The sequence below is a fragment of the Xenopus tropicalis genome, chromosome 8 (genome assembly GCF_000004195.4).
Source record: "Xenopus tropicalis strain Nigerian chromosome 8, UCB_Xtro_10.0, whole genome shotgun sequence".
NCBI classification, from domain to species: Eukaryota; Metazoa; Chordata; class Amphibia; order Anura; family Pipidae; genus Xenopus; species Xenopus tropicalis.
The window spans coordinates 87,454,792-87,482,002 of NC_030684.2; the positions used below are offsets into that span (position 1 = coordinate 87,454,792).

At 38.2% G+C, this 27,211-nt stretch overlaps 1 protein-coding gene across 2 annotated transcripts in view; it reads left to right on the forward strand.

Annotated features, from left to right (window-relative positions):
• Positions 1-27,211, forward strand: part of slc24a4 (solute carrier family 24 member 4) — a 108,307-nt gene that overhangs the window by 74,764 nt on the left and 6,332 nt on the right. Inside the window, exons 10-16 of one of the 2 annotated variants that reach the window (XM_002933226.5) lie at positions 6,958-7,097; positions 13,813-13,985; positions 18,478-18,631; positions 19,162-19,328; positions 23,009-23,123; positions 24,044-24,156; positions 26,036-26,101. In XM_002933226.5, coding sequence (XP_002933272.2) covers positions 6,958-7,097; positions 13,813-13,985; positions 18,478-18,631; positions 19,162-19,328; positions 23,009-23,123; positions 24,044-24,156; positions 26,036-26,101 — 928 coding nt within the window. The remainder of the gene's footprint in view (positions 1-6,957; positions 7,098-13,812; positions 13,986-18,477; positions 18,632-19,161; positions 19,329-23,008; positions 23,124-24,043; positions 24,157-26,035; positions 26,102-27,211) is intronic. The other variant, XM_031891465.1, reaches the window with a different exon arrangement.

Here is a 27,211-nt window from a genome sequence, read left to right on the forward strand (position 1 = left end):
CTGTTCCATTTCCAGCTGGCTGAATTCTCTGGATGGGCAGGGGAGCCTCTCAGTACACTAAACTGTAGGATAGGAACCAATCAGCAGCTAGACTGACCTGATAGGGAACTGAAGCCTGTCTGTGCTTGTGTGAGTGCAGGGGTGTGATTGCCTATCCCTCTCCTACTGTGCTTCTGGCAGGGACCGTTAGGACACGCCCACTCTTCATTTCAAACATGGACAGAGAAGTAATAGGATCTATAGGGAGCTCCAATAAAGGGGCCATTTTTACAGATAGGATTAATGTTTAGCCCAAAGGGAAACCAGCACCATATATTATTCATAATTGCCTACAAAATTAGGGTTTTTCCCATTTATCCAATATGTCTCCTTTAAGTACCTTGCGTCCAAACATACTACAATTAGTGCCTCAGTCTAAGCCAAGCCCACCACACACAAGGGTACAGCAGGCCTCTGGTAAATAGAATTGGTATAGATGCAGTGTTGCATGCATTAATACATCTAGCACTGGCACTTTAGTATATGAGTCCTTGAGTGGAATTTTGCAAGAAAATATCCAGTCGTAGAAGGAGTTTGGCAGCTTTGCATGGCTAGTGAGGGATTGTCCAATTATGAGGGATTGTCCAATTATGAGGGATTGTCCAATTTGACTTTTTTTTTTTTTTAAATCTTTATTTATATTTTTTATAACATATTAAACAAAGCATTGCAATTCTATAGATTACTAAATAAAAAGTAGAAAAAACAAAAACTACATAAACAGAATATCAAAGGTTCAATGCCCGGGGTCAATTTTTGCTTTATCAGAGGTAGTCCTTTTGGGGTGGGTGTTAGCTCCCATTAAGTTAGTCCTATATATTTGAAACTGGTTGGGTGATTTTCCATTTAAAGTGGAGGGTCTGAGATAATCGGTTGTCCAATTGGTGGGTGTAGCAAGTCCCATGATAGCCAAACTTTGTTGAAGTTCATGATTTGGGATTGGTGGAGGGCTGCCAAATATTCCATACATCGGATGTCCTGGATTGCCATTTCAAGTTCTGTTTTTTTTGGTGCGGTTATTTTTTTCCAGTTAGTAGCTAGTAGCCTTTTGGCCACAGTATTAAGTTAGCCAGTTTCTGGACATTTTTAAGCTTTGGGAATAGAAGGACCAATAGAAATGTTAGAGGGTCCAGTTGCAAGTTCCTTCCCTTTAGTGGTTCTATGAGGGCTAGTACAGTTCTCCAATAATCTCTTATGACAAGGCATTTCCAGAATATATGGTCTATTGTTCCTTCTTCCCCGCATTGTCTCCGGCAAGTGGTGGAAGTGTTTGGATATATAGTGTGGAGCCTTGTGGGAGTCATGTACCAGTGCATTAGAATCTTATAATTTGTTTCCTTTTGTATGACAGAAACTGAGGCTTTTCTGAGATTGTCCCATATCTCAGTCCATGGGGGAAGTGGTAATTCTCTTTCTATGATTTGTTCCCATTTAAGCATATATGCATGTTTCGCAAAGTGCTCCTCTGGGGGGTTATTGAGCGAGAGTTCCAGTGGCAGTTGGGTTCCTCCTGATTGTTGGGTGAAGTAATGGATCTGAATGTATTGGTAGAATAGTGTGCTGGCAATATCAAATTTTGTCTGGAGATCCTGGAATGTGTATATTTTTTTTCAGGTTCTTGCGTCATAGAAGTCTCTTAGTTGTGGTAGGTCGTGGCTTTTCCAGACTGTGGAGTAAGATTTAGCAATGCCCGGAGGGAAACTTGGATTTCCAAACACTGGAGATAGTCTATATGGCTTCTGTATGAAGTTATAAGGACTATCTGCATATTTCCATATTGAAAGAGTCAATTTTATGCAGCTGAGGAGCCTCCCTTTATGTCAGAGGGTATATGTGCATTCCACAACAGGAAAGAGATATTGTATGGTGATACACCACTTTTCCAGAGCCATCCATTTCCCACACTGTACTTGGTCTGACCATGCTTGGCGATGGTCCGCTAGATAATTTTTGTGCATATCAGGGGCACCCAGACCCCCACGTGAAATGGGGGAGCTTAAAGGAGAATGCAAGTCAAAATTTAAAAAGCATACTGCCCAATAGTCCTCCTATTGTTTAGTAAAAACGCCACACTTTTGGCTCACCTAATCAAATATTTACTCAGTCACACTTACTTCACATTTTCTAGAACAAGCAGCCATCTCTAAAAAGGTATTCTCCCTTCCTTTCCCTCCTTGCTTTATTCTGCACACGTGTTTCATTCCCTCCCCCCCTCCCCTCTGCCAGATCCGCTTCTGATTGGCTGGTGGGTATGTGTAGCTCAGAACAGGAGACAGGATCAAGTTACACACATGCTCAGAGAATAGGAAGGCTGCTGCTGGCACCTACAGGAAGGGAAGAGAGATTTCAGTGATGTCACTGTAGTCTTCACACTGCTGTAGGCTGCCAGCACCATATCTCAGAGAAGCAAGCAGGGATCTGGGAATTTAGATATGCAGCAAGTACTTAAAAAAATGCCTTTAGACTTACTGTTAATTTATATTAACCTTTCATTGTCCTTTAAGATTTTGTGGTTGATTCTGTGCAATTTGGAGCCCCAAATAAATGTTGTCAACCTCTTTTGTATGATTTTAAGTATGGAAAGGGGGACTTGTACTGGTAACCTTTTGAAGTAGTAGAGGAGTCTAGGGACGGTAACCTTTTTTCTTGGTATCTTGGTTATAAGGGGGGTGTAATTTTCTCTATATAGGGAAGTATAGGCGGGGGTGAGATGTATGCCCAAATATTTCAAAGAGTCTTTTTTCCATTTGTAGTTAAAGTTAAGCTTAAGTAGCTTTATCTGTGCCTGGAGTAGATTGATTGGCAATGCTTCTGATTTGTCTTGATTAACTTCGTGAATGGATAGTTTGCTGTTTTTATCTAATAGTGTATGTAGATTTGGGAAGGAAGTTAGGGTTAGGGTTAACAGTATGTTGTCTGCAAAAAGAGACGTTATATTCCTTTTCCTTATATACAATTCCAATTAAGTCTGGGGAGTTTCTGACTGCTATTGCTAGTGTTCATAAAATATTTGGAGCATATGTCTAACTGGGTTCAGTGGGCTGACTGATATTTTCTAGCGTAATACACTTTTTTGAGTCCAGCAAAATAGGCATAAATAGTGGGTGATAGGGGGCAACCTTGCCTTGTCCCATTTGCTATTTTTATGGGTTGTCCCTTTATCTTAACCACTACAGTTGGGTGAGAGTATAGGGCTGAAATAGCTTTGTGGAATGGTCCCTCAAGTCCCATAAAGTCTAGTATTGTATTCATGTACATCCAGTTCAGGTGGTCAAAGGCTTTTCTGCATCCAAGCTCAAGGCCAAGATTGGAGTTTTAGCAGTGTTTGCTATTTCTATTTTCATGACAACAAACTTCCTTTGGTCTTGTGTGGTGACATGGTGCAGGGTGCCATTATTCAATATCCTATTGCAACCAATCAGTAATAAGATTTAATTCTAGTGTTCATAAAATATTTGGAGCATATGTCTAACTGGGTTCAGTGGGCTGACTGATATTTTCTAGCGTAATACACTTTTTTGAGTCCAGCAAAATAGGGCATAAATTATGGGTGATAGGGGGCAACCTTGCCTTGTCCCATTTGCTATTTTTATGGGTTGTCCCTTTATCTTAACCACTACAGTTGGGTGAGAGTATAGGGCTGAAATAGCTTTGTGGAATGGTCCCTCAAGTCCCATAAAGTCTAGTATTGTATTCATGTACATCCAGTTCAGGTGGTCAAAGGCTTTTCTGCATCCAAGCTCAAGGCCAAGATTGGAGTTTTAGCAGTGTTTGCTATTTCAATCAATATTACTTTTTTAGTGTTATCTACCGCTTGGCTTCATGTGATAAATCCCACCTGATCTTGGTCAATCAGCAAGGTTATAAGGCTAGTTAATCTATTGGCCAATATTTTACTGAGTATCTTAATGTCTGTATTTAACAATGCAATTGGGTGATAGCTGGAGCAAGACTGAGGGTCTTTTCTGTCTTTCAGGATTAAAGTAATGTGTGAAAATAGCATGGAGGAGGGCAAGACTGTTCCCTGTAGTATTTGATTAATTATGTTTAATAGGTGTGTTATAGAATGTTTTGTAATAAAGGTAAGTGAGGCCGTCTGAGCCAGGGGCTATTTTATTTGGTGAGAATTTCAGCATTTGTTTCAGTTCCTCTTCTGTGATGGGTTCATTGAGATGGGATAATGCTTTTCCAGTGAATCTTGGGAGGGCAGCAGGATTGATTGCTTGAGGGTTTGTGTTGTTTTTAGTGAAAGCGATAATAGGTTGTACAGTTTTATAGTAGTCTTGAAAAGCTTCAGTTATCTGATCTCTAGTGTGTACTGTGCCAATTTGACTTTTAATGTTTTTCTGTGAGGATCTGTATGTACAGTATATTAGTATTGTGCACATAACTGTGTAACAGACTTTCTATTTTCATGACAACAAACTTCCTTTGGTCTTGTGTGGTGACATGGTGCAGGGTGCTATTATTCAATATCCTATTGCAACCAATCAGTAATAAGATTTAATTCTAGTGTTCATAAAATATTTGGAGCATATGTCTAACTGGGTTCAGTGGGCTGACTGATATTTTCTAGCGTAATACACTTTTTTGAGTCCAGCAAAATACTTCTCTATACAAGATCTTTTTTGTTAGAATCTATGCAGCTTTCTAAATGCATGAAGCCAGAAAAATGGCGTTGGTTTACTCTGGCTGTAAGATGGTTACTAATAGCCAAGAAAAACACAGGATATAGGAGAGATTAAAGCATGACAAAATGCTAAGGAGATGTGATCCTGCATTCAATAGCACTATATAATAACAGGCAAAAAATAGAATGTGTGTAAAGCTGAACCTTTGTTTTATATCAGTGCGCATAGATAGATGGTTGTCACCAAAGAAAAACTATTGCTTGCACAGCATGACTTGCTGTATCAATCACTTCTGCTCCTGTATGGACAGGAGATAGAATTATTATCTGTTGCTGCTGCTCAGGCATGGCCATTAGGGGATTTTATTGCATTTGAAAAGGCCAGTTTGTGTTTGTGATACAGACAACTGGAAGTCCTTGAACACCGATACTGTCTAAAAGAATGGATGTGGGTTTTGTGCCTTCCAGTTATTATGTGTTTTATTTTTACAAAAACTCCTTTATATAAAATGTTGTGTTTGCAATCTCTTCCACAAAAAATGAATATCACAGATTTCTGTTTTTTGAGAATTCACAGCTATTACACATAGCAATAACACATTTGTAGGGTTATTTATATTTATACATACAAAAAAAATATACATTTTATATTTTCCAAATGTGATATATAATCATATTTAAAATACTATATTATGCAGTGGAGCTTATGGATGATACAAGAGGCTACTGAAGCCATTAAAGAACCAGGGAGAAAAATCAGCACTGTGCCTTGGTTGATATAATTGTCAGTTCTGCCCAGTTTCACAACCAGGCCCAGACTGGCAATCTGTGGATTCCAGCAAATGCCAGAGAGGCTGCTATAAGATGCCATAGAAAGTCACTATTTATTGGTCTGGTGGGGGGCTGTTTGGACCCAGAGCTAGGCCCAAAACAATTGCACTCTCTGCACTAGCAATGTGCCCCTCATAAATGTAAGTATTGGGTTGGCATTAAAAAAGGCCACCTCAGGGCGACAAGGACCCCAGAAACATCCCTGGGTGGCACCTATGGTATGGCTGACTTTCTGTTATCCTGAGCCTTCATGCAAGGAGCATACAAAATCTGAAAAAGAAGTAAAGAGGGGCTGTGGCTTTTCTGCACTTTATCTTTTGCTAAAGCACTATGCACCTGCTGACAAGGTGCATTAACAGTTTAAACCCACCTCATCCCTGAACTAGCTGATATCCATAATTCTTTCATTTCAGTCAGAATAGGCAGGCCACCATACATGCAGGTAATTGCCATACAGGTAATTGTAAAAATAATTTAATCCAGACCACATCTAAACTTTCAGGGGCTGAATGACTGTACTGATTAATAGGGTCATGAGTAGTCATCTTTTGGCCCAGGTTTATTTAAGTCTGAGAGCTATTCTAGAACAATATGGCGGGTGTTAAATGAAAGTGAAACCCTCCCTCCCACCCCAGCTTTCCTCCAACAACCTTCCTCCCCAAACCATCAGTTGGTCTAAAAATTATCTCTCTCATTGTACGTTCTAAAAAATATGCAGTGGGGTAGGCAGGCACCACCTAGTGCCAATTTAGGTTCTCTTCTGTTGGAGATCCCCACGGGATAATGCAAAGTTGAAGCCCATATGTGCAACATATGTGCACATTTTTAGATTGTCTTTAGTTATTAATAATTAAAAAAAAAAGTTAAATTCTGAAGTAAATTAAATATTTGCTGAGTAATGTAATATTTTAGTAGGGGTGCTGTTGCTATTCTCCTGAAATATGTAAATGCAATCAAAATAAATGTTCATTGCTAACTATGTGAGACAATAAGATAAGTATCACTCAAAACAAAGAATATTTAAATTTAATTTTGCGTTACAAAATAAAAAAGGCAAAACAAAATGTATGTCCTGTGTGCCCTAAATGCAAATCAACCCTTTAATTGCTGAAGTGCTTGGTGAATTAGAGGAAACTAGCCTTCGACTTGTGTGACAGTTTGTAGCTTCTCTAAGCCCAAGTAAGGCAGGTGGCAGCGTTTCAGGGCGTCAGGGCTTTGTTGCAGTGTGATTGTGCTAGTTTTTAACCTGTGTTTAATAAGGTGGATGATAGACTGAGTGTCTAACCCCTTGTAGTCACAACTAACATCATGTGCATCTGAGGTGGCAGATGGCAACTGACCACAGTACTCAACTGCATTTATACTGGAAAATGTAAATACCAGTAGAAATAAATACCATGTCTAAGTACACTTTAGCAGGTATCCTGTCCTTATGATCTCCTTCTTGTACTTGGCAGGTATAATACGAAGATGCAGCGTCTGTTCACCATTAAGAAGAATGTAGGAAATGGCTGCCCAGTTGGCAGTGAGCTGCAAGATGGTAATGTGTATAGTGACTTTGTCTGTGACGACCCTTCTGTGCCCTTGTTGTGGAAAGGTAAGGCTAAGCAGACAGGATGGGAGCACATGTTTGTTCAATGCGCTGTATAAAATATATCTCACCAGAGCCACATAAAAACTAATGAGCATGATTCAGAGGTCAGGCAAAGCATAATCTCTTGAGCTGTACCCCTCAACATTCTGCTGCCTGGAGATGCTAGTTGTTTTATTTTCAGTTTTGAACCAGAAGCGATTCTGGCCCCTGAGGTGGCTTCCGCTGTGCTGCCCACCTCACCCCATGTGCTAACCTTTACTGTGCCGGGGGGGGCTGCATCACTAGTGCACTCTCTTCACTAAAAGACCAAAATGGTTTAATAACCAGGAATTTGTCTCTTAAAGGTATCAGGAGAGGCTTTTTGCCACCCCTGGTAACTTTTGGGGTGCCGCTGCCTGAGCTAAGGCTGCAATAAGTTGGAGCACTAGCAGAAAGTGACTTTCATTTGGATTTTTACCAAACCAGTCTTCACAGATCATATGAAGCAGCCTTTTGTTACTTTTTGATATGGTTTATGGGCTTTAGGAACCCTTGTCAAGGGAGTGGATGTAATATTGAGAATAATGTCTATTATAATATTTTTTATAAGACTGACCATTTGGTTATCTTACACAGACAATTTTAAGACTCCAAAGCTTTCAAAGCTGCAACTATTTTCATACATTCATATGTATTTGGATTGAAGTATTAATATGATTTTTCATTTATATCTGTGCAAATTATAAGTACATATATTGATTGAGGAAATTAACTCTGTGTTGTATTCCACAGTTGTAGATATTGAAACACCAGTATTTGCAAACCATTTGGGTGAAGGAATTTACCCAAATTGGGGTCCAACAATGATACAGGCATCTGATGAAAGTAGTAGTTTTGAGCTTCATCATAATCAATGGCAATACATTTTTAAACTGTGTAGGCAGGTATCTAATTCTCTAACCAACCATGATATCTTCCAGCTTTAAATCATTGATTGATTGTAGCATGGATTTTGGCATAGCTTTTGGCAACCATTCTGTTTGATAAGGTTTATTCTTTAATTTAGTGAGAGCCAAAAATCACTTAATTGTTCCTAATTTTAAAGATTTGGTAAATAATGTTGCACTCTTCAAGGCAAAAGACAGTACAGAGATATATATATATATATATATATATAACATAATAAGGAGAGGGCACACACCACCAAAACAAAAGATGCCTGGGTGCCAGGTAAGGTAGCTACCATGTAAAGACTCAGCACTCACATGATTTGTAGAAAAAAATCTAAAAAATTATTTAATGTGCAATATCAATGTTTCGGTTTGCACATTAAATATTTTTTTTCTACAAATCCTGTGAGTGATGAGTCCTTTGTTTATATATATATATATATACTTTGAGAAAGGCTGTGGAAACGGCCGAAACGTTAGATTGACGTTGAATCACAATAAAGGTATACTTTATTTTTTCATTAAGTCCTGTGAGTGCGGTATCTGTTCTAATTTTGTATATATATATATATATATATATATATATATATATACAGAAAAGAACAGAGCACACCCTAATGGTAATCAAATGCCCCGGGTGCTTGCAATAACCATGTGTATAGCAAGACAATGAGCCGCACACACAGGGACTTTGTTAGAAAACAAAAAAATATTTAATGAAAAAGATCCAACGTTTCGAGCACCAACTGTGCTCTTCCTCAGGGACAGGTTATATCAGTCCTGATGGTGTCTGCACTCCAAGGCTTTAATATTCTGTGGGGTGCACAGCCAAAATCTGAGTATTTAGCATGAAATAATCCATGGCCGGCACACCCTTAAAATTAAAAAAAAAAATTTTTTTGAATTTTAAGGGTGTGCCGGCCATGGATTATTTCATGCTATATATATATATATATATATATATATATATATATATATATACAAACAGCTGGGAAGCTGCACACCATAAGAAACGATGATACCTGGGTGCCTGTGCAAAAATAATTATTCAGGTAGGCATGAAATGACAGCACACACAGGATTTTTACACAGAGTCACAAAGTAGCAAAATAATAATCAGAGGTTTATTGTGATACAATAAACCTCTGATTATTATTTTGCTACTTTGTGACTCTGTGTAAAAATCCTGTGTGTGCCGTCATTTCATGCCTGCCTATATATATACACCCAAGGCATTTGAACCTAAATAGGGTGTTCTCCACTCTTCCTTGTATATATATATATATATATATATATATATATATATATACCCTTGATCCACTCTGTTTGCTCCACCATCATCGGAAATGATGATAAAGGTCAACCCTGCCTTGTGCTTCTGTAGATTATTCAGGCAAAATCCTACCATGATTGAGATATCAGACTCCTCGTTGAGGGCTTGCATCTATTTTATGGATTTAGGCCCAAACAGATCCACTTTATTACTGACTGGATTTACTGTTGTATCCAGTGCACACAATTTAGCAATCATTGCAAAAGCTGAAAAGGGGCATAGCATTATCTAGTAGAATTTAGCTTAAAACAACTGGACTCTTCTGAGTTTTCTTGAAAATGCTTCCTCACTCATCCAAGTGGCTTCTTCAGTTAAATAAATGCATAGCATTGTGTGCCTACTACTGCTCAGTTAAGCTTACTGCATCTTTACCTTTGTTTAAAAACAGAAACATTAGAACAATTCTAATACAATGAAAGTAATATAAATAGAAAGATAAGAAGGGAAGTTGTTATTTTTAATACATAAGGAGAACCTGACCACAATCTGCATCATGTAACACATGATCTTATGTCAGTGAGTAATCCACTATTTTATGCACAACAATGTGAATGTGACTCATGTCACATTTTTTGCCCACTACATGAGTTTCTGTTCCTATTCGTTTGCTCCCAAGACCAATCCACACATAACTATCACATTTGTTAGCAAGAACCAACTCTAAAGGTGGCCATACACGAGCAGATCCGCTCGCTTGGCGATGTCGCCAAGCGAGTGGATCTTCCCCCGATATCCCCACCTACGGGTGGGCGATATCGGGGACCATTTAGGTAAAAAAAATAATAATCCGATCGTTTGGCCCTGGGGCCAGACGATCGGATTATGTGGGCGGCAATGGGGCAGTCGGATCGGGGACCGCATCAACGAGCCGATGCGGTCCCCGATCCGACCAGATTTTCTAACCTGGCCGATCGAGATCTGGCCAATTTCAGGCCAGATATCGGTCGGCCAGGCCGCTCTGCTCTCCCCATACACGGGCCGATTAGCTGCCGAATCGGTCCAAGGGACCGATATCGGCAGCTATAGTCGGCCCGTGTATGGCCACCTTTAATGGAAATGACAACAGATGTTGAGGCTGCTTACACTGTATTTGATCCTTAACACTGCACTTTTTGCTGGGTTTTGGGTCAATACATGTGTCACCCAATCTGAGTGAATTAGACAGTAGACCTGTACTGCGTGTACAACAAAGATAAGCTAAAACATACAAAACAGAGTGGGAGAATGGCACCATTTTGCACCTGTATAGAGACCTCTTACTGTTCGGTATGCAGTGATAAACATGTGTGCAGTGGTGTAACCTGTTTTAAATAGGCCTCTGTAGGCCTGGGACCTGTAAGGACCTGCATTTCACAACTTCCTTCTGCGTATCTTAACCAAGTTCCAGCCAGTGCATGTCTGCTGGCCCGGATTTGTGGAGAGGCCACAAAGGCCCGGGCCTAGGACGGCACTAATTTAAGGGCGTCATGCCGCCCCGCCACAACAAAATTTTAAAATATTTGCTCTTATATGGAGCAATGGGGACCTCTCCCTACTGCCCCGTATGTATGTGCATGCATGCATGCTTGCGCCCACAGGTGAGGGGAACCCCGAAGACAAATCCAGCATGGATGTAGCATCCGGGGGGCCCGAAAGACAAATCCGGCGATACATGTCTGTATCATAATATCTACTCAGGGGTGGACAACCTGTGCAGCTGCAAGAGGGCCCTTTTTATTTTTAAAAATACTGTTGATTCCCTGGTTATTTTAGCTTCCACCATTGTGGCATGGAAGAATATATTCCTCCCACCCCCTGCTGTTTCTACACAAGGTTTCTGTTCTAAATGTGTCCAATAGTTAATCTGCATAAGTGTAAATCAGGGAATTATTAATATAGTATAGAATATAGTTATGTAGGATGTTCACGTGATACTAGAGGGAGAATGAAATCCATTTAGCTGAAAACTCATGTTCTTCTTTTTATACTGTGTACATAATTAATAAAAGAAAAGATGTGATTCAAGTACAGAATTAACATTATTTTTTTTAAATTAATGGGGAAGGAAAGGTAAAACTAAGTAAGCTTTATCAGAAAGGTCTATGTAAATACAGCCATAAGCACTTACAGAAACGCTGCACTGAGTTCTCTATTAAAGGAAACAGGATTTGTTGTCTCTTTGTTTTCCTTTACCAGAAACACGCAGCTCTCTCCTCTCTCCCCTCTATTGCTCCCCCCTCCTTTAAGAATGCTAAGAACTCCCTCCCCCCCTTAGGAATGTGTGATCTGAACCAATCAGCAGGAAGCTTCCTCATAGTCTTACACACTGAGCATGTACACTGGTCTTGGTCTTGGTGCAAGAATGAGACATTATGGGAACTTTCTTTACAGAGCTTAGCGTTTTTTTTCCAAAGAGGCTTCTGATAATCTGAACAGGAGAAATATGGGGAGACTTAAGGGCACTATTGAGAGAACTGAAGGTATGCCTGCAGCTTGAAATTAACTCTTTATTAGCCTTTCCTTCTCCATTAAATCTACAAGTAATAAACCAACATGGTAAAATCAATGGCCAACATGGTAAAATCAATGGAAATGCATGGAATTGATGTATAAATTACAAAAACTGAAATTTATTTCTGATAACCTATTAATATAATGACCAGTAGCAAGAATCTTTTTCCAACTAAGCAAATTTAGGAATGAATATATTATCTAATGCAGCTGCAGGCTGCCTGAAGAAATGGGGCAATCTAGAAACACACCCAATCATAGGAATAGTATGCATGTGATAGCCCAGTATAGTAGTACTAGGGGGTAGGATAATGCAGCATATAGAAACACTGCAGGCTTGTAAGGATATTGGCTGATGCATTCTGCACTAATCTAATAATCCTACAGTTATGTACTCTATATACTTGGGAGTAATGAACGCTCAAAGCAGTGATTTCTGGGCAGTATCTCTATGTATGGATTCAGAGGAGCCCTGAATACTTTAAGATAAATAAGGCAAATAATGTCTGTTTTTCTGACCCTCTACTAATAACATTTTTATAGAAATTCTTGTTTCTTTCAATGTGTATCTCTAACCTCAGTCTGCTCATTTTTCATATTTCTCACATGCTTAGAGTGGCTATTATTTCACTACCTTCTACTTACTGTGAGTAATACTCTCCAAACCATACATCTGGCTTGAACTACTAAACCAGTTTTGTCCCTATAGCTGTTGTTGAACTACAGCTGTTAGCTGTCGAGTGATCATTGAAGTTGTAGTTCCACAACAGCTAGAAGGCTGTCCTGTGTAAAACTAACCATGTATCCACTTGTACGTCACTTACAATTCTGATGTGCTTGCTCACAATACTGTGGCACTGCTATAAAATGCTTCCTCTGTATAACTGTGAATATTCTCACATTTTGTGCTTCCTGTCTGCTTAGCCCTTGTGCTGGTTATTGCTACAGTATTTCCTGCTTAATAATACATGTTTGTTTGTGCTTGTGTCCTTATTACTAATATTTATTTTTCTCCTAGTCAGCAGCATAGATTATACAACAAGCTATTGTTGGCTACAGAAACAGTTTGCATTTCTACTTTAAGTTCAGTCCTTCTGATATGTCTGTTCCTAAAGCCAACTGAGTGAAAACATATAGTCACAGAGATTCCACATGAAATACACTTATTCTAGGCAAAAGGGTTGGTATAAAATCAGTTTTAGTGCTGTTATTGGGGGTCTTATTTAATCTGTGATAGGGCTAACATGGGAAGGTAAACAATTATTGCTCGGTATGTTCAGTTCAGTTCAGAAAACCATAGAGAGAGAGCAAAAGAAATGTCAGTTATTTTACTGGGATTCTATTACATGACATTTTATTGTGCATGAATTACTAGATATTGATGACCAAAATAGAGTTGAGACTTATTTGCTGGTAGTTATGCCACTTTATCTGTCCTCTTCTCACAGCCCCTCCTTTTCCTCACACCACCCCTTTTTACTGGGAGAGCCATTTGTTACACATTATAGTGGAACCAATAATATTTAGGGTTCATTTTACTCCACATTTTTTAAGCATTACTCAGTTTGACCCAACAGAAATATAACATGAGTATTTTTACAGTACTTCATCTCCATAATCTACTTTTTGTATATAATTCTTCTTGTGTGAAACTACTGCTTTTATTGTACCCATACATTTAGCTGTTGTTTGAAGAGAGTAGTAAAAAAGGGTATTAATCCATAGTAGTAGTAGTAACTCACAGCAATGAGCTATGATTGGTCATCTGCAGTCCAGCTAATGAAAATATGTCTGACTATAGTTGAATGGTTGGTTACTACACAGGAGTCTCCTCTTTGTAACATGTAAGGTCCATATTTGACTGCCCTGGTGTGAGATATTGGCGATGTCTAATTTGCTGTTGAGCATTACAAGTTATAAAATACTTATTCTAGACAATGTTAACCTATGTCTTTCCCATCAATAGTAAAGGCAAGCCAGCAGTATTACAACAGGAACTCAGTGGTGATGGTGGATGAGATCATATGTTCCAGTCCCCCCAAGTATCGGTTCCCAGAAGCTGGCTTACGAATAATGATTACCAACAAGTTTCCCCCAAGAACTCGTTTGAGAATGGCCAGCAGGCTCATAATAAATGAGGTGGGCTTCTCATTGCAATGTTTAATATGAATCAGAGGGAGGTACTGTTGTCTTCAGCTTTTGGTCAATTCTAAGGTCTCTTTGTAAAATTTTTGTTGGAAGCACTGCAATGCCTTCAAGCTTTGATCTCCTTAAAGCTCCAAATTTATTGTTCATAAACAGTAAATATGTGCTATTAATCTGATGCCTAACACACTTGTTGGTGCTTTGTAGATACTTGTTAATAATAATATTTCCAATATGCATAGTGAATGCCAGCCAGCAAGAAGCACCAAAGGAAGTAAATGGTGATGTCAATGTTAGCATCAAATGAGGCCATAGAACTTGGTCAACAGTGTTTAAGCCATGCGTCTTTCTAATATGCTGTCAACCTACATAAACTGACTGCTTATTTCTTTTTCATGATTATTCTCAGCTATGTGTGTTCTATAGATTATTAACAGTTTAAAAAATAATTTTGGAATTTTCTATTGGATATGTTTGGTCTCATTGCCATTTTCAGATTCAGTTTGTGAGAAGTTGAAAACATGCGGCATTGCCATTAGTTACCCTATATTAATGATGTGCAGGTCAACAAAAATTTGATGTGCACCTGACCCTAACCTGGCGACTTATCGGAGTCTCTGTATTAATAGACCCACACCCACTCTGTCCCCTCTGACATCACAAAAGGGGCAGGACATGTGGACACAAAGCTATAAAAACTGACATCAAAAGGAGGAAGCAGGGCATTGTAAGCAGGGCAGAACTGTGGCTTTGGGGCCAACTCCCACATCACTACTATATATGTGGCTTTGTATTAAAGGAGAATGCAAGTCAAAATTGTTTAGTAAAAACCCCACACTTTTGGCTCACCTAATCAAATATTTACTCAGTCACACTTACTTCACATTTTCTAGAACAGGCAGCCATCTCTAAAAAGGTATTCTCCCTTCCTTTCCCTCCTTGCTTCATACTGCACATGTGTTTCATTCCCTCCCCCCCTCCCCTCTGGCAGTTCTGCTTCTGATTGGCTGGTGGGTATGTGTAGCTCAGAACAGGAGACAGGATCAAGTTACACACATGCTCAGAGAATAGGAAGGCTGCCGCTGGCACCTACAGGAAGGGGAGAGATATTTCAGTGATGTCACTGGAGTCTTCACACTGCTGTAGGCTGCCAGCTCCATATCTCAGAGAAGCAAACAGGGATCTAGGAATTTAGATATGCAGCAAGTACTTAAAAAGAATGCCTTTAGACTTACTTTTAATTTATACTAACCTTTCATTGTCCTTTAAGGTTAGATTATCAGCTGCAAGCCATAATTATTGTTTCTGCAGCATTTTACAATCTGTTTATATGATTGTGCTAATATTTGTCTATACATACATAATATTTTTTTCAATTTTTTTGTAAGCAAAGAAGAAATTACCCATGTGACTTGACTTCATGCACCTCGTGTTCCTCTAACTTACGGATTCTTTCTGATCTGGCTACAGCATGTTCTGTTTCATATATAAATTGTACATATTGAATGTGTTATACAATGCTATAAATGCATGAAAATTGCAGATGTGGCTTACAGTTCCATTTCTGTGTATGGTAACTCTTAAATGAATCAAATAAAATTATTTTTTTATTATTTCTCCCCAATGAGTTGAAATGTAATGGAAATTGCATTTAAGGGTTAGTGACTGAAACTGCCGTGCCTCACATCTTAGTGTCAGGAGCAGTTGCGAGGGGGACCCAGAGCCTAAAGCATTTTGACTGTAAAAGGAAACAGATGAAAGGGTACTTTCAACAGAACAGCAAATGACCTTCTCTGTCAATAATACAACTATGAGCAATGCACTCCACTCAAAGAGGAGGTTTGATGTTAAGGATAAGAGGGAACACATCCCTGATATGGAGGCCTGGGATTCTGGGAAATCTCCAGAGTTTAAGAATCTGTAGCTGTACTGTGTTTTTTACTCTTACACTATATATACAAACATCATCGTCATCATAGGCCTAAAGGTAACAGTCAGAGCTTACATGCAAAAATGTCTCATATGTCCTCTCATATGTCCTTGATGGTCTTTTGGTCTTGTTGCTGCTGTTTTCAGTTTTGTTTTTGAGTGGCTTTTCCTCTAACCTGTTGTTACAGATTTAACTTCCCTTTAATCGTGCCAGACTCACAAGTCAGCAAAGAGAGTAGCTGGCTACTATGCTGACTTCTGCATCCCCCTCACTACCATTAGCCAGTTTTCTAGCCATTTCATAAGATTTAAGAATGGGACCAACCTCATGTATAGCCTTATGAAAGGGACTTGCCCTGCAATGATATGACAGCTTCTTACCCACTGTTCTGCTTTAAAGGAGAACTAAACCCTAACAATGAATATGGCTAAAAATGTTATATTTTATATATTGAACTTATTGCACCAGCATAAAGTTTCAGCATTTCTATATAAGCAATGATCAGGGCCTTTCAATTTGTCACAGGAGCGCCCCTTATTGGATTTTGGTAGGAGTGTCTGCTACACTCACATGCTCAGTGAGCTATGGGCAGCTGTTGAGAAGCAAAGCTTAGGGAATGTCACAGCTAATGGGCTGATTAATAAATTCTGATGCTAACTGCATTGGTCAGAGCTGCCATATAATGTGACCCTGAATAAATTACCAATAAGGCTTATATTGTAACATTTATATTCTATATATACAGTATATTGTGAGTCAGTCCCTAAGCTCAGTAAGTGACAGCAGCACAGAGTATTTGCAGGGAATCAGCAGAAAAGAAGATGGGGAGCTACTGGGGCATCTTTGGAGGCACAGATCTTCCCTGCTAAAGGGCTGTGGTTGCCTGGGGCCAGTACAGAAGCACAAAACATAATGTACAACATTTGTGGCCTACTTTTTTAGTTAGGCTTTAGTTCTCTTTAAAGTTCATCTTTTCACTGCTTCTTGTCAGACAATTCAAATGTTTAAGGTAAAAAACGAATATAAATATATAACATATAAATATATAATATTAAAAATATGTATATGTTAATGCCTTTTAGTGCTAGTTCCTTATAATCTTTGGTTCTGTACTAACTAAACGGCACTCAAGTGAAAGAAACCCTTTGCCAACCCTCTGACAATCAGAATGACAAAACTATTAATCATATTAAAACCATATCATTGATCTTTAAATCCTGCATAGCCTTATAATTTTGGTGGGAGGGTCTGCAGTTTGTGATGTGAATGGCACTTTTAGAATTTACAAGTTCCTGCAACTGGCATTGGGGAGCTGATACAATATCCTGACACAGAGTGGTGCAGTGTAGCTTTTCTGGATGCAGAACATTCTAGGCCATATTAGAACAGTGAATTTCCCTAATGCAATCTCTCCTCAGCTGTTAGGTATTTTAAGCACATCTGCTGCTGCCTTTCTCCCACTGAGTGGGTAGAAAGAAGAACAGAACCTACACATTTAAGGTGTAGCTAAAAAAGTATTTTAGATGACACAGATTCCTATTCAGTTAAAATAAACATTGCACATATTTCCCATCAGATTTATTAGACATGTAAGATTTTTTGCTAAAAATGACACAGAATATGCTGTTTCTTCCTGTGGATCAATTTAGTTTAAAAATATACATTGTATTGTATTCCTTATTCTCATGTTAATGAATACTTTTAATTACTTTAGTGGGTCTCATCCATGGCTTCTTTGTCATTTGTGAAATATCATGGAGGTTTTTCTTCCTCATACCTTCAGCTTGTATATAAACCTAAAACATTTGCTCCCTGCCACAGGGAGGGTCATTCAAAAAAAGTGATGTAGCCAAGCTTATCCAAGATGGCTGAGAGTTCTTACCTTGTATGCTTTTCAGAGCCGTAGGTACAAGAGTTACATATGGCTACCTTAAATAAATGATTGTAATAATGCATTCAATATTAGACAATTCTGTTCGTCATGTATATTGATTGTATCCATTCTGCATGCTAGGTAGACTAGATATTTTATTTTATGTAAATTTCTGGATGCTTCTGCACAGCAGCTTTCTTGAATGCAACCAGAAGCCCAGGGATTAATAGAATATGGCCTCTAACCTGCTCTGCATATCCCATGCTTTTCCCTCCAGAATTTTACAGCTATGCTAACAACCAGACATAAAAAGAACCACTCTCCTATGGAACAGCATTGCTATATAAATGACCCTGTGACATTGGGTTAGGTCTGGTCTGTGATTCATCATAGACTCACATTTTTTTCAAAGTTGGCATGAGAAACAGGTTCATTTACACAGCTGTGCTGTCCCAGTCCTGCTTGACCACTACTAGCAGTTACAGGGCATTTTCCCTTTCGCATTTTTGCACTGAAGTTGTTCTTCCATGGTATGAAACAGTGAAAGCACCCAGTGAATTGTGGTTTAATGTCATTGTGTCTTCAAGAGCTAGATTTCTTCTGGTAATTAAAGCAAAACAGATATTGGGTTTTTGTTTGTTTTGACTGAGAAAATAATGTAAAATTATACTTTCTGTGCACAGAGGCAGCGGCTTCTCCATTCTGCCAATGGAACGAGCACCACAACACTGGACGGAAAGCAAGAACTACTGGAGAATGGAGGCCTACACGTGGACAAAGCTGACGACTATCAAGAAGAAAATGAAGCTAATTATTTGGTCCCTTTTTCAGTGCCCAGTAAGACTATATACATTTAAACTGTGCTGAAATGTGAGAAATTGTAAATGGCAGAAATTGGTGTGCTCATATGGCAAAACCTCTAAACTGCAGAAATTGCAGGATATAATTAGGGTAAAATAAAAACGCTGGCTTTGATATGGGCATGTGTGTTTGGGTGACACAGAGGAGAGTCCAACAGCACAGATTTTGCAGCACTACCTATGGGCTTCAATTACATCACTTTATACAGAAAAGAATAGATGCCTGCTTTCACCCAGCAGCTAATTAAGTGAATATATCAGCCAGTTGCATAGTTACAATTACCCCTGCAAGCTGTTTTTACTGTTAATTCCTAATCATTTGTGACAGAATACCTTCTGAATGATGAAATATAACCATATTCTTCCTGTGTCCGCCACTTAGTGCCTGTACACTCATCCACGTACCTCTTGTTCCACAAGGGCCTTATTTAAGTTTGTTTGTATTGCACATATTTTGGCCTGCCAAAGAACCCTACTGTTTACCATCTGATATCTTTCTTTCTTTAGGTGGTTGTGCCAACATATTTAAGTGGGCTTTTTCATGGCCCTTAATATGTATACTCTATTTCACCATCCCAAACTGTAGCAAGCCACGCTGGGAAAATTTCTTCATGCTGACGTTTATAACATCCACGCTGTGGATTGCCATCTTCTCATACATTATGGTTTGGATGGTGAGTAAAGGGTGTGTATTCTGCTTCATGTACACATGGCCCTGTGGGCTGATACACATAATGGATTACATGCACATGTAAATATATGATTAAATTAAGTTCTGGCAGCCAGTAATAGGTCTCCAGGGTAAACAGACTCCTTCAGAACATTTCAAATTTCTGTCTGTTATTCCTTTGTTTAGTTTCTGAAACACTGGACTTAACGTTAACAAGGAATTATTCTGACCCCTAAACAAGGACATAAGTAGCAGTGTGCAATGGAAACCCTGGAGGTATTGCCACTTCATGATTCCCCTGTGTGGGGCACTGTGTGATTCACCTGAACAGATTTGTGGGAAGTACACAAAGCAGCTTTGGGCCCAAGCACATATTTTAATAAATGGTATCAATTCATGGAAGGGCTAAAATGCATTTGTGCTTCATAAATGAGCTCCATAGTACTGTTATTTTAAATGTATTCTTATTTCTGCAGCTTACTGTATGAAGCTGTAAATAGATAGTAAATATAAGCCCCAAATTGTGCGAGCTAGAAAATTTGGAGGTTTTACTGCACCTTCTACTGCAATGATGAAGTTATTTCTGCCAGGGAATTATCTAGTAACTGAATCAAGTAGTATTTTACAGACACCCATTGGTAGTTGGTTTCAGCAGTATAATGTAGTTGTAGTAACTAAAAGAAAAAAGTTTGGTTGCTAAGGGTTACTTTACTTGCAAACTGTAGCATATGCTAGTATAATGCTGGGAATCCAAAGTCTCTTGATTATGGCTAGAGGTAGAACATGGGTCATCTTAAAACCCCTGACACTCAGGATGGGCCCTCTCTAATGTAGGCATTGTATTGGGAGTAAGGCTATGTGGTGCACTCTGAACAGCAATAGCAGAGGTGTATTGGAAGCCAGTGCTTCGTAATCTGGTAACTATTAATGAACAGTCAATAAAATAATAGAACTGTGGTTCAATAGGGATTAAGTAGGACCAGAATTAGTACTAACAAACATATGGAGTGGGGGTACAATACCTCTACCTCGGAACCTATCACTCAGGTCTCTATATGGTGTCCTGGTAAATGGGGTACCAACCCATGTGTGCTCTTTAATGGACCTTTAGCACTAATTTTGCTGTTGGGTCCAGTAACTTGTAGTAATGCCACTGAACCTAGCCCTGCTAAAGCTAGCTAGTCAATGAAGCCCACACTGTCCTTGAACACTGACTGACTTCCTCAAGGGTAAATTACTCCCTGCTGTTGCAAACATAAATCATCAGAAGAGGATGGGATGATAAAAGGGTTAAGGTTATAGCATTGGTGTCTTTTTGGTAGCAAAGTAACGCACAAGGTTACGCAGTACTCATGGCCAGAGTTCTTCATTTTTCGAAGCTATGAAAAGAGATGAAAATAGAACAAACATTATTCACTGGATCCATTTGTGTGCTTTAAACAAAAATGTGTTGTTATTCCCTAATTTAAAATGCCTGTGTGTATATGGATGCTTTGGTTGTGGGATAAACCACAAATTCCATATGAGCTCATTTAAATTCCCTTTTTTCCATTTGGATTTGAGACATTTTACCCTGCAATAATTGCACATGGAATAATTGCCAAAGAAGTCCTGTGGAGTTTTACAGATGTGTCCCCATAAGCGTCTCTAAGCCCTCCTGTTCTGCATTAGTGTTAGTGATCATAAATATGGTATGTAGGGTTGAAGACCTGTGCATGCAGCTCTTTTCTAATCCTCAAGTAGAAGAAAAGTAAATAATTTAAAAAATCTGAATATAAATAAAAAGAATTGTGATTTTTTATTCAGCTCCATACTAGTTCCAGTGGGTTCTACCTGACTGGATATATCCAATGCTTAAGCCCAGTATGTGAGAGCAGTCAACATTAGACAAACCCCCTTATGTAATGAACACTAATAAGATGTTTGCTTTTAAACTGGTAACCAATAAGTGATTCCTGGTCATTAGTTGCTATTAGGTGGTTAGACCTAACTTTGCACCTTCAGTTACATTTCCCCATTAGTATTAAATGAGAAACACTTTTGGTTTATGCCCATGACATACAGGCATTTGTGAGAGGTGCCCAGAATCACACCAATCAAATTTCCATTCACTAAAGGGGAGATAAATTCTGCATTGAACTGTCACTATCACTGTCAGTCAGGTATTGTTTACAAGCATGAAAATAGGGGGCCATTTACTAATACTTTAATTTGTTTTTTAATCCATTTCAGAAAAAAAAACAAAATCCATCAATTCGCCATCTAAAATTGTCAAGATCATGTAGAAGTCAATGCATTTGTCCCTTTCCTTCCCTGGAGGATTTTTCTCTGTTTTGAAACTGTAGAGGTTTTTGAATTTTTTACATTTTTTCAGTGTGTGTATATGCTGCAGTTTTGTGACGTTTTCATGACTTTTTCATTTTAGACTTTTTAGTAAATTTGAATTTTAAAATAAAAAAAAGTGGGAAAAAGAGTTTTACTAAATCTGCTTTAGCCATCTGTAGAGCTGTAAGGGGTCATATATCTAGACCCTGAATGGAAGTGCAAAAATGTTTGCCCCATAGTGCTCATTCAAAGAGCAGGGTCTGGCTGCACTCATGAATATCAGGTCAAGATGCAGAGCACAGAGCCAGTGGACACAAAGCAAATACAGGGCCCTACAAGTGATATTTACTATTTAATTACTAAACAAAAAAAACAATGTTGCTCTTACAGTATTATTATTTCACTTTGCATTGACAGCTGTTGTCATATTTATATGCACTATTGGGAATTTGTATCAGAAATAGCATTTCCTCAAGTTATCCCAAACTCTAAAAGCCAAAATGAATGGGGTTCATATTATTGGATTTTTTGGTGAATTTTCCTCCCACTCCAATATATAAACCGTGGTGGCAGATTTATCAAAATCAAAATTTAGAGCTTAAAACATAAAAATCACCCACATTCTATTCATTCCTATACATTTATGAAAGCATATTTATCAAAAGGTGAGTTCTAACTTTCACCCATTGGTAAATATGCTTCTAGAAATCACATAGGAGTGAATAGAACGTGGGTAAGTTTTATGTATTAAGCTCTAAACTCTCATTTTGATGAATCTACCCCTTAATGTGCGTGCACGCTGTTTTCTTATGATGGACTTAAAGTAGATACATACATGAAGCTGGTCAAAAAGATTCACTATGCTCTTTATTATTTTCCGTGTTAATGTAATGCCTTTCTCGTAGCAGTTTAGAAAACTGAGATTCCACTGTATATTATTACCAGATACAGATGACTTACAGGTGTACCACTCTCAGAGCTTTGTAATCACGCAAGCTTTATATGGCTGATTCCAGAAACCAGATGGTGCAACCTGAAAAATTCTATCTGATACAAAATCAGGGAGCTCCAGGTGCTGCTAAACTGCAATTCTCAACAGATGGCTGACAGCTGATGCTGGGAGTTTTGGATTAGCAGCAGCTGGAATGCCACAAGCTGAACACTGCTCCTATATTCTGTGGTAGGAAGCTGGCTGCTCTTGTGCTGCTGAAATATACACATCTACTTTATCAGCCTTCTATCTAGCCGGTGGCTAAAATAAAGAATACATAACAGTGTTGGACACCACAAACTGTGGCTGTGCCTATAGTGGGACTAGGAGAAGTGCTGCCATTCTCATTGCTGTCTCTTATTGTACAGGTTACTGTGATTGGATACACGCTCGGAATACCTGATGTGATCATGGGCATTACGTTTCTGGCTGCAGGGACTAGTGTTCCAGACTGCATGGCAAGTCTAATAGTGGCCAGACAAGGTACCATTCCAACTGTATTATTTTCAGATTAATTTTATTTTACTTGGTGTTTTTGATGATATAATGTCTTAAAGGGGACCTGCCATCCTTTTCTATTGGGTTAGTCAAGCATAATAAACTTCACTTACACTATATAAATTATTTCAATCTTGTTTCCTTCAGTCTTGGAATTATACAGCTAGCAGGCAAACACCATTTTGTTACTAAAGAAAACAAAATGGAAAACTCGTGCCTAATGCCCTTTGTATTACTTTTACCCCTCTTTAAGTCTGCAAGGTGAATCTACATATTTCTCCATTTCTTTATCTGAATTTGTGTAATTTTCATGCATCATAAATAAAAAAAAGCACAAATGTTGCCTTATTTATGAAAAGATCCAAATTAAGCACTTCAATATTTTAGATGTTTACGGCAGCTGCAAATAAAGACTTGCACTGGTGTCAGATTATTTGGCCTAAGTGTCCCATGTTCCAATGCTTTCCCATTTTTTCCAAATGGCCAAAATTAACCTTGGGCAAAGTAGCATCAATAGGAGCCTGACACTCACATGACATTAATATTGTATGGGTAATGACATTTAAGCAAGGAGACCTGCTCATTGGAGGTAAGTGCAGTGGAATAGATTGATTGTCCATGACTTGATTTATAAAGCACTTGTCTTGGGGTTTATTAGCTATGGTATATGCTTCTACTGATTTTCAGTGATATTGTGTTCAATACTGGTGGACTTTATTGTTTATAGGGGTTGAACCACAGGCAGAAATACTCTCATATTTCTCATAGTCTAAACAAAAGCTACTAAAACATTGCATATTACAAAGTGCAGACCCCCACTCTATACTTCATTTAATTTATTTAAATAAATGTAAATAGTGATGTATTTATTTATGTTTTTTGCTAATTAAATGTTTGTGTTTCAGGACTTGGGGACATGGCTGTATCAAACAGCATCGGAAGTAATGTATTTGACATCCTTGTAGGGCTTGGAGTACCATGGGGGTTGCAAACAATGATTATTAACTATGGATCTACAGTAAGTAATATACATATCTTTGTGATATACACATATAGGGATGTGCAATGCTCTTAAGTGTCTAGCCCTTACAGAATAAACAGCACTGTGATATAATAGAGCAAGGATTTGCGTTACTGTCAGCTTCACACTGACCGTAGGCCTTAGGCGACTATTTATTATGCTGTGTAAAAATTAGCTGAAAAAAATGGTGAAAAAAGCTGTGAAATAAATCAAGGTGAGTTTTATTTTACGCTGTCCGAATGCAAGATTTGACACAATTATTTCCATTGGAAGTTGCTCTAAGAAAAGAGGCCTTAAAAATTAATTTATGCAGCGAAGCCAGGCGATGTGGGGTGCATTTTGTCGCTGTTTTTTACTCCGCATAATATATCTGGTCCTTGCGTTGTACATTTCTTTGATTATGACAAATAGGTAGATTTATCAATATCTGAATTTGTGTAATTTTCATGCATCATAAATAAAAAAAAGCACAAATGTTGCCTTATTTATGAAAAGATCCAAATATATAAAGCACAAACGAATAAAGACGCGGAACAAATACAAATAAAAATTTAAGAACCTTAAAATCGTAATTTTCATAAGAATTTCCTTGTGCTTATAAATGAAAAAAACCCCGAAACCTCTAAAACCATACATTAAATAAAGATTGTTACAATTTGCCTAGGACAGCTCCTTCGTCATGACCTTGACAGCTTTTAGATGGTGTTGTTTTATGTTAATGATTTTGGTTTTTACACTTGATAAATATTGAAAATTTGTGTTTTCAAGTAATTATTTATATACATGATTTAGTGCTAAAAAGTTTAGGTAAACAAAAAAAATGTGAAGGTTAATAAATTTGGCGTGAAACATTACTGGTGATGTTTCTCATAGCAGCCAATCAGATGCTTTGCTTTGATTTTCTAACTGTTGAAATCTAATTGCTGATTTGGTTGACCTGGGCCACATCACCAGTAATGTTCACTCCAATTTTTACACAGCATGATAAATATACCCCTTAAGGTTCCATGTACTAACGGTCAGATTTTTTTTTTTATTCTGATCTGGATTTTATAGCACGTAGTGGCATAGAAAAGAGTTGCGACTTTTTCAAGATTTACTATGCGACAAAACAACTAAAAGTCCAAATTCAACAATTCGCCAGCTAAAACTTTTTGAGATCATGTACAAGACAATGACAGATATCCCTTCCCTGAAAGATATTTTTTCCTTCGAAAAGTTTTGAGGATTTCATATTTTTTATACTGATTTTTGTGCAACATTTTGAAAAAGTTGCAGTTTTCTTGCAACAAGTCGAAAAATTCAGAGTTTTTGTGACTTTTGCCACTCATGCTTTTTAATTTTAGATTTTTTGATTTACAATGCGACAAAATGGCTTCAAATCCGAATCCGACAATTCGCCAGCTAAAACTTGTCGAGATCATGTAGAAATCAGTGGCAGATGTCTCTTCCCTTCCCTGGAGGACCGTTCTTTGTTTTAAAACTTTTCAGATTTTTGACGCTGGTTTTTTGTGTGACATAAAAACTCACCCAGGTTCTATTAATTTCCATGGGATTTTTAGAAGCATATTTATCAAATGATGAACTCTAACTTTCACCCATTGATAAATACCCTTCTAAAAAATCCCATAGGAATGAATAGAACCTGGGTGAGTTTTTACGTATTGAGCTCTAAACTCACATTTTGATAAATCTGCCCCTAGGGGTGCATAAAGTTGTGTGCATAATGCTGTAAAGATGTAGAGTGCTATTTGTATAAGGCTGTGCACTTCTGTGTATAAAACTAAAAGCATTCAGTGCTCTGTATGTGCAGCAGTAGAGAGGTGGGGTGAATGGTATTTAGCAATATATGCTCATGTATCTTCTCCCTTTCCAGGTGAAGATTAACAGCAAAGGTTTGGTGTACTCAGTCATTTTGTTACTGGGATCTGTGGCCCTCACTGTAAGTTGCTTCAGTTCTCCTATATAGATAGATATAGATAAAACAGCAAACAAAACCCAGTGAAGATTTTTTGCCTTAATAAATGTTATTATTATTATAAGTCAAGCTGTGTTGTATATTTATATTCAGTGCATAATAAATCTGGTATTATTGCACCACTCTTTTATACACAATACTTTTGTTCCAAGCTTGTTTTACTTCTTAACCACCCAGGTGCCATGAATTTAAGGTGGATTAGTCTACCATGTCATTTTCTAATAATGACAATGTGTATCTGTCTGTCTATCAGTGTCTGTCTGTGTGGATATTTAGTTCCAGACATACCTTAGATAATGTGAATCACAGATACACCAGCTGAGTGTGCCTGTTTTGGAGTTGCTTTGTGGTTTGAGGGGCTGGCAGCGCTGAGTTCAATCCTGCTGATTTTCTAAGGTCTTCACAGGTTAATGCATTTTATCCCGCATTAAAAGATTTAACTTGAGCAGGAGTTATCAACAGATCAGTGCATTATCTTTCAGTGGACCTTAAAGAACAATCCCTATTAGCTGTTGAGTAACAGGCCTAATATTATTTTTTCAAATTATTTCCACTGTTAGTCCAACCTATTTAATACTACACTGTGTTTTTATGCTGCAGTTAATTATTTTTTATGACACAGTTCCCTTAGGTGCAGCAGCTAAGGAACCCATGATACCTTGCAAAATAATGTAGCTTCAGGAAGCGACTTTAATTGATTGAAGGCTAGTGCTCTCACTTCTGCCATGGTACGCAGAGCCCCATCAGCCATTCATCAAGGCAGAAGGGTTTTACAGCACAAGCTTCCTGCATAAATCAGGAATATCCAGTCTGGGGAGTACTACACTTCAACTCCATAAACATGTTTTTGTCTGTTGATAAAATATTATATATTTTTGTTATGCTTAATTTATGTGGTGCCAACATATTATGCATTGCTGTTACAGAAATTATACATCAGCCACTGCCCCAATCTAGGTCCCTTTCACATTCAGACACACCATAGTCATTTTTATCAGAAGTCAATTAACGTGAATTTATGTTTTTGGTGTAGGAAAATCATACAAGCTCCTAGTGCCCATTGCGCCACTGTAA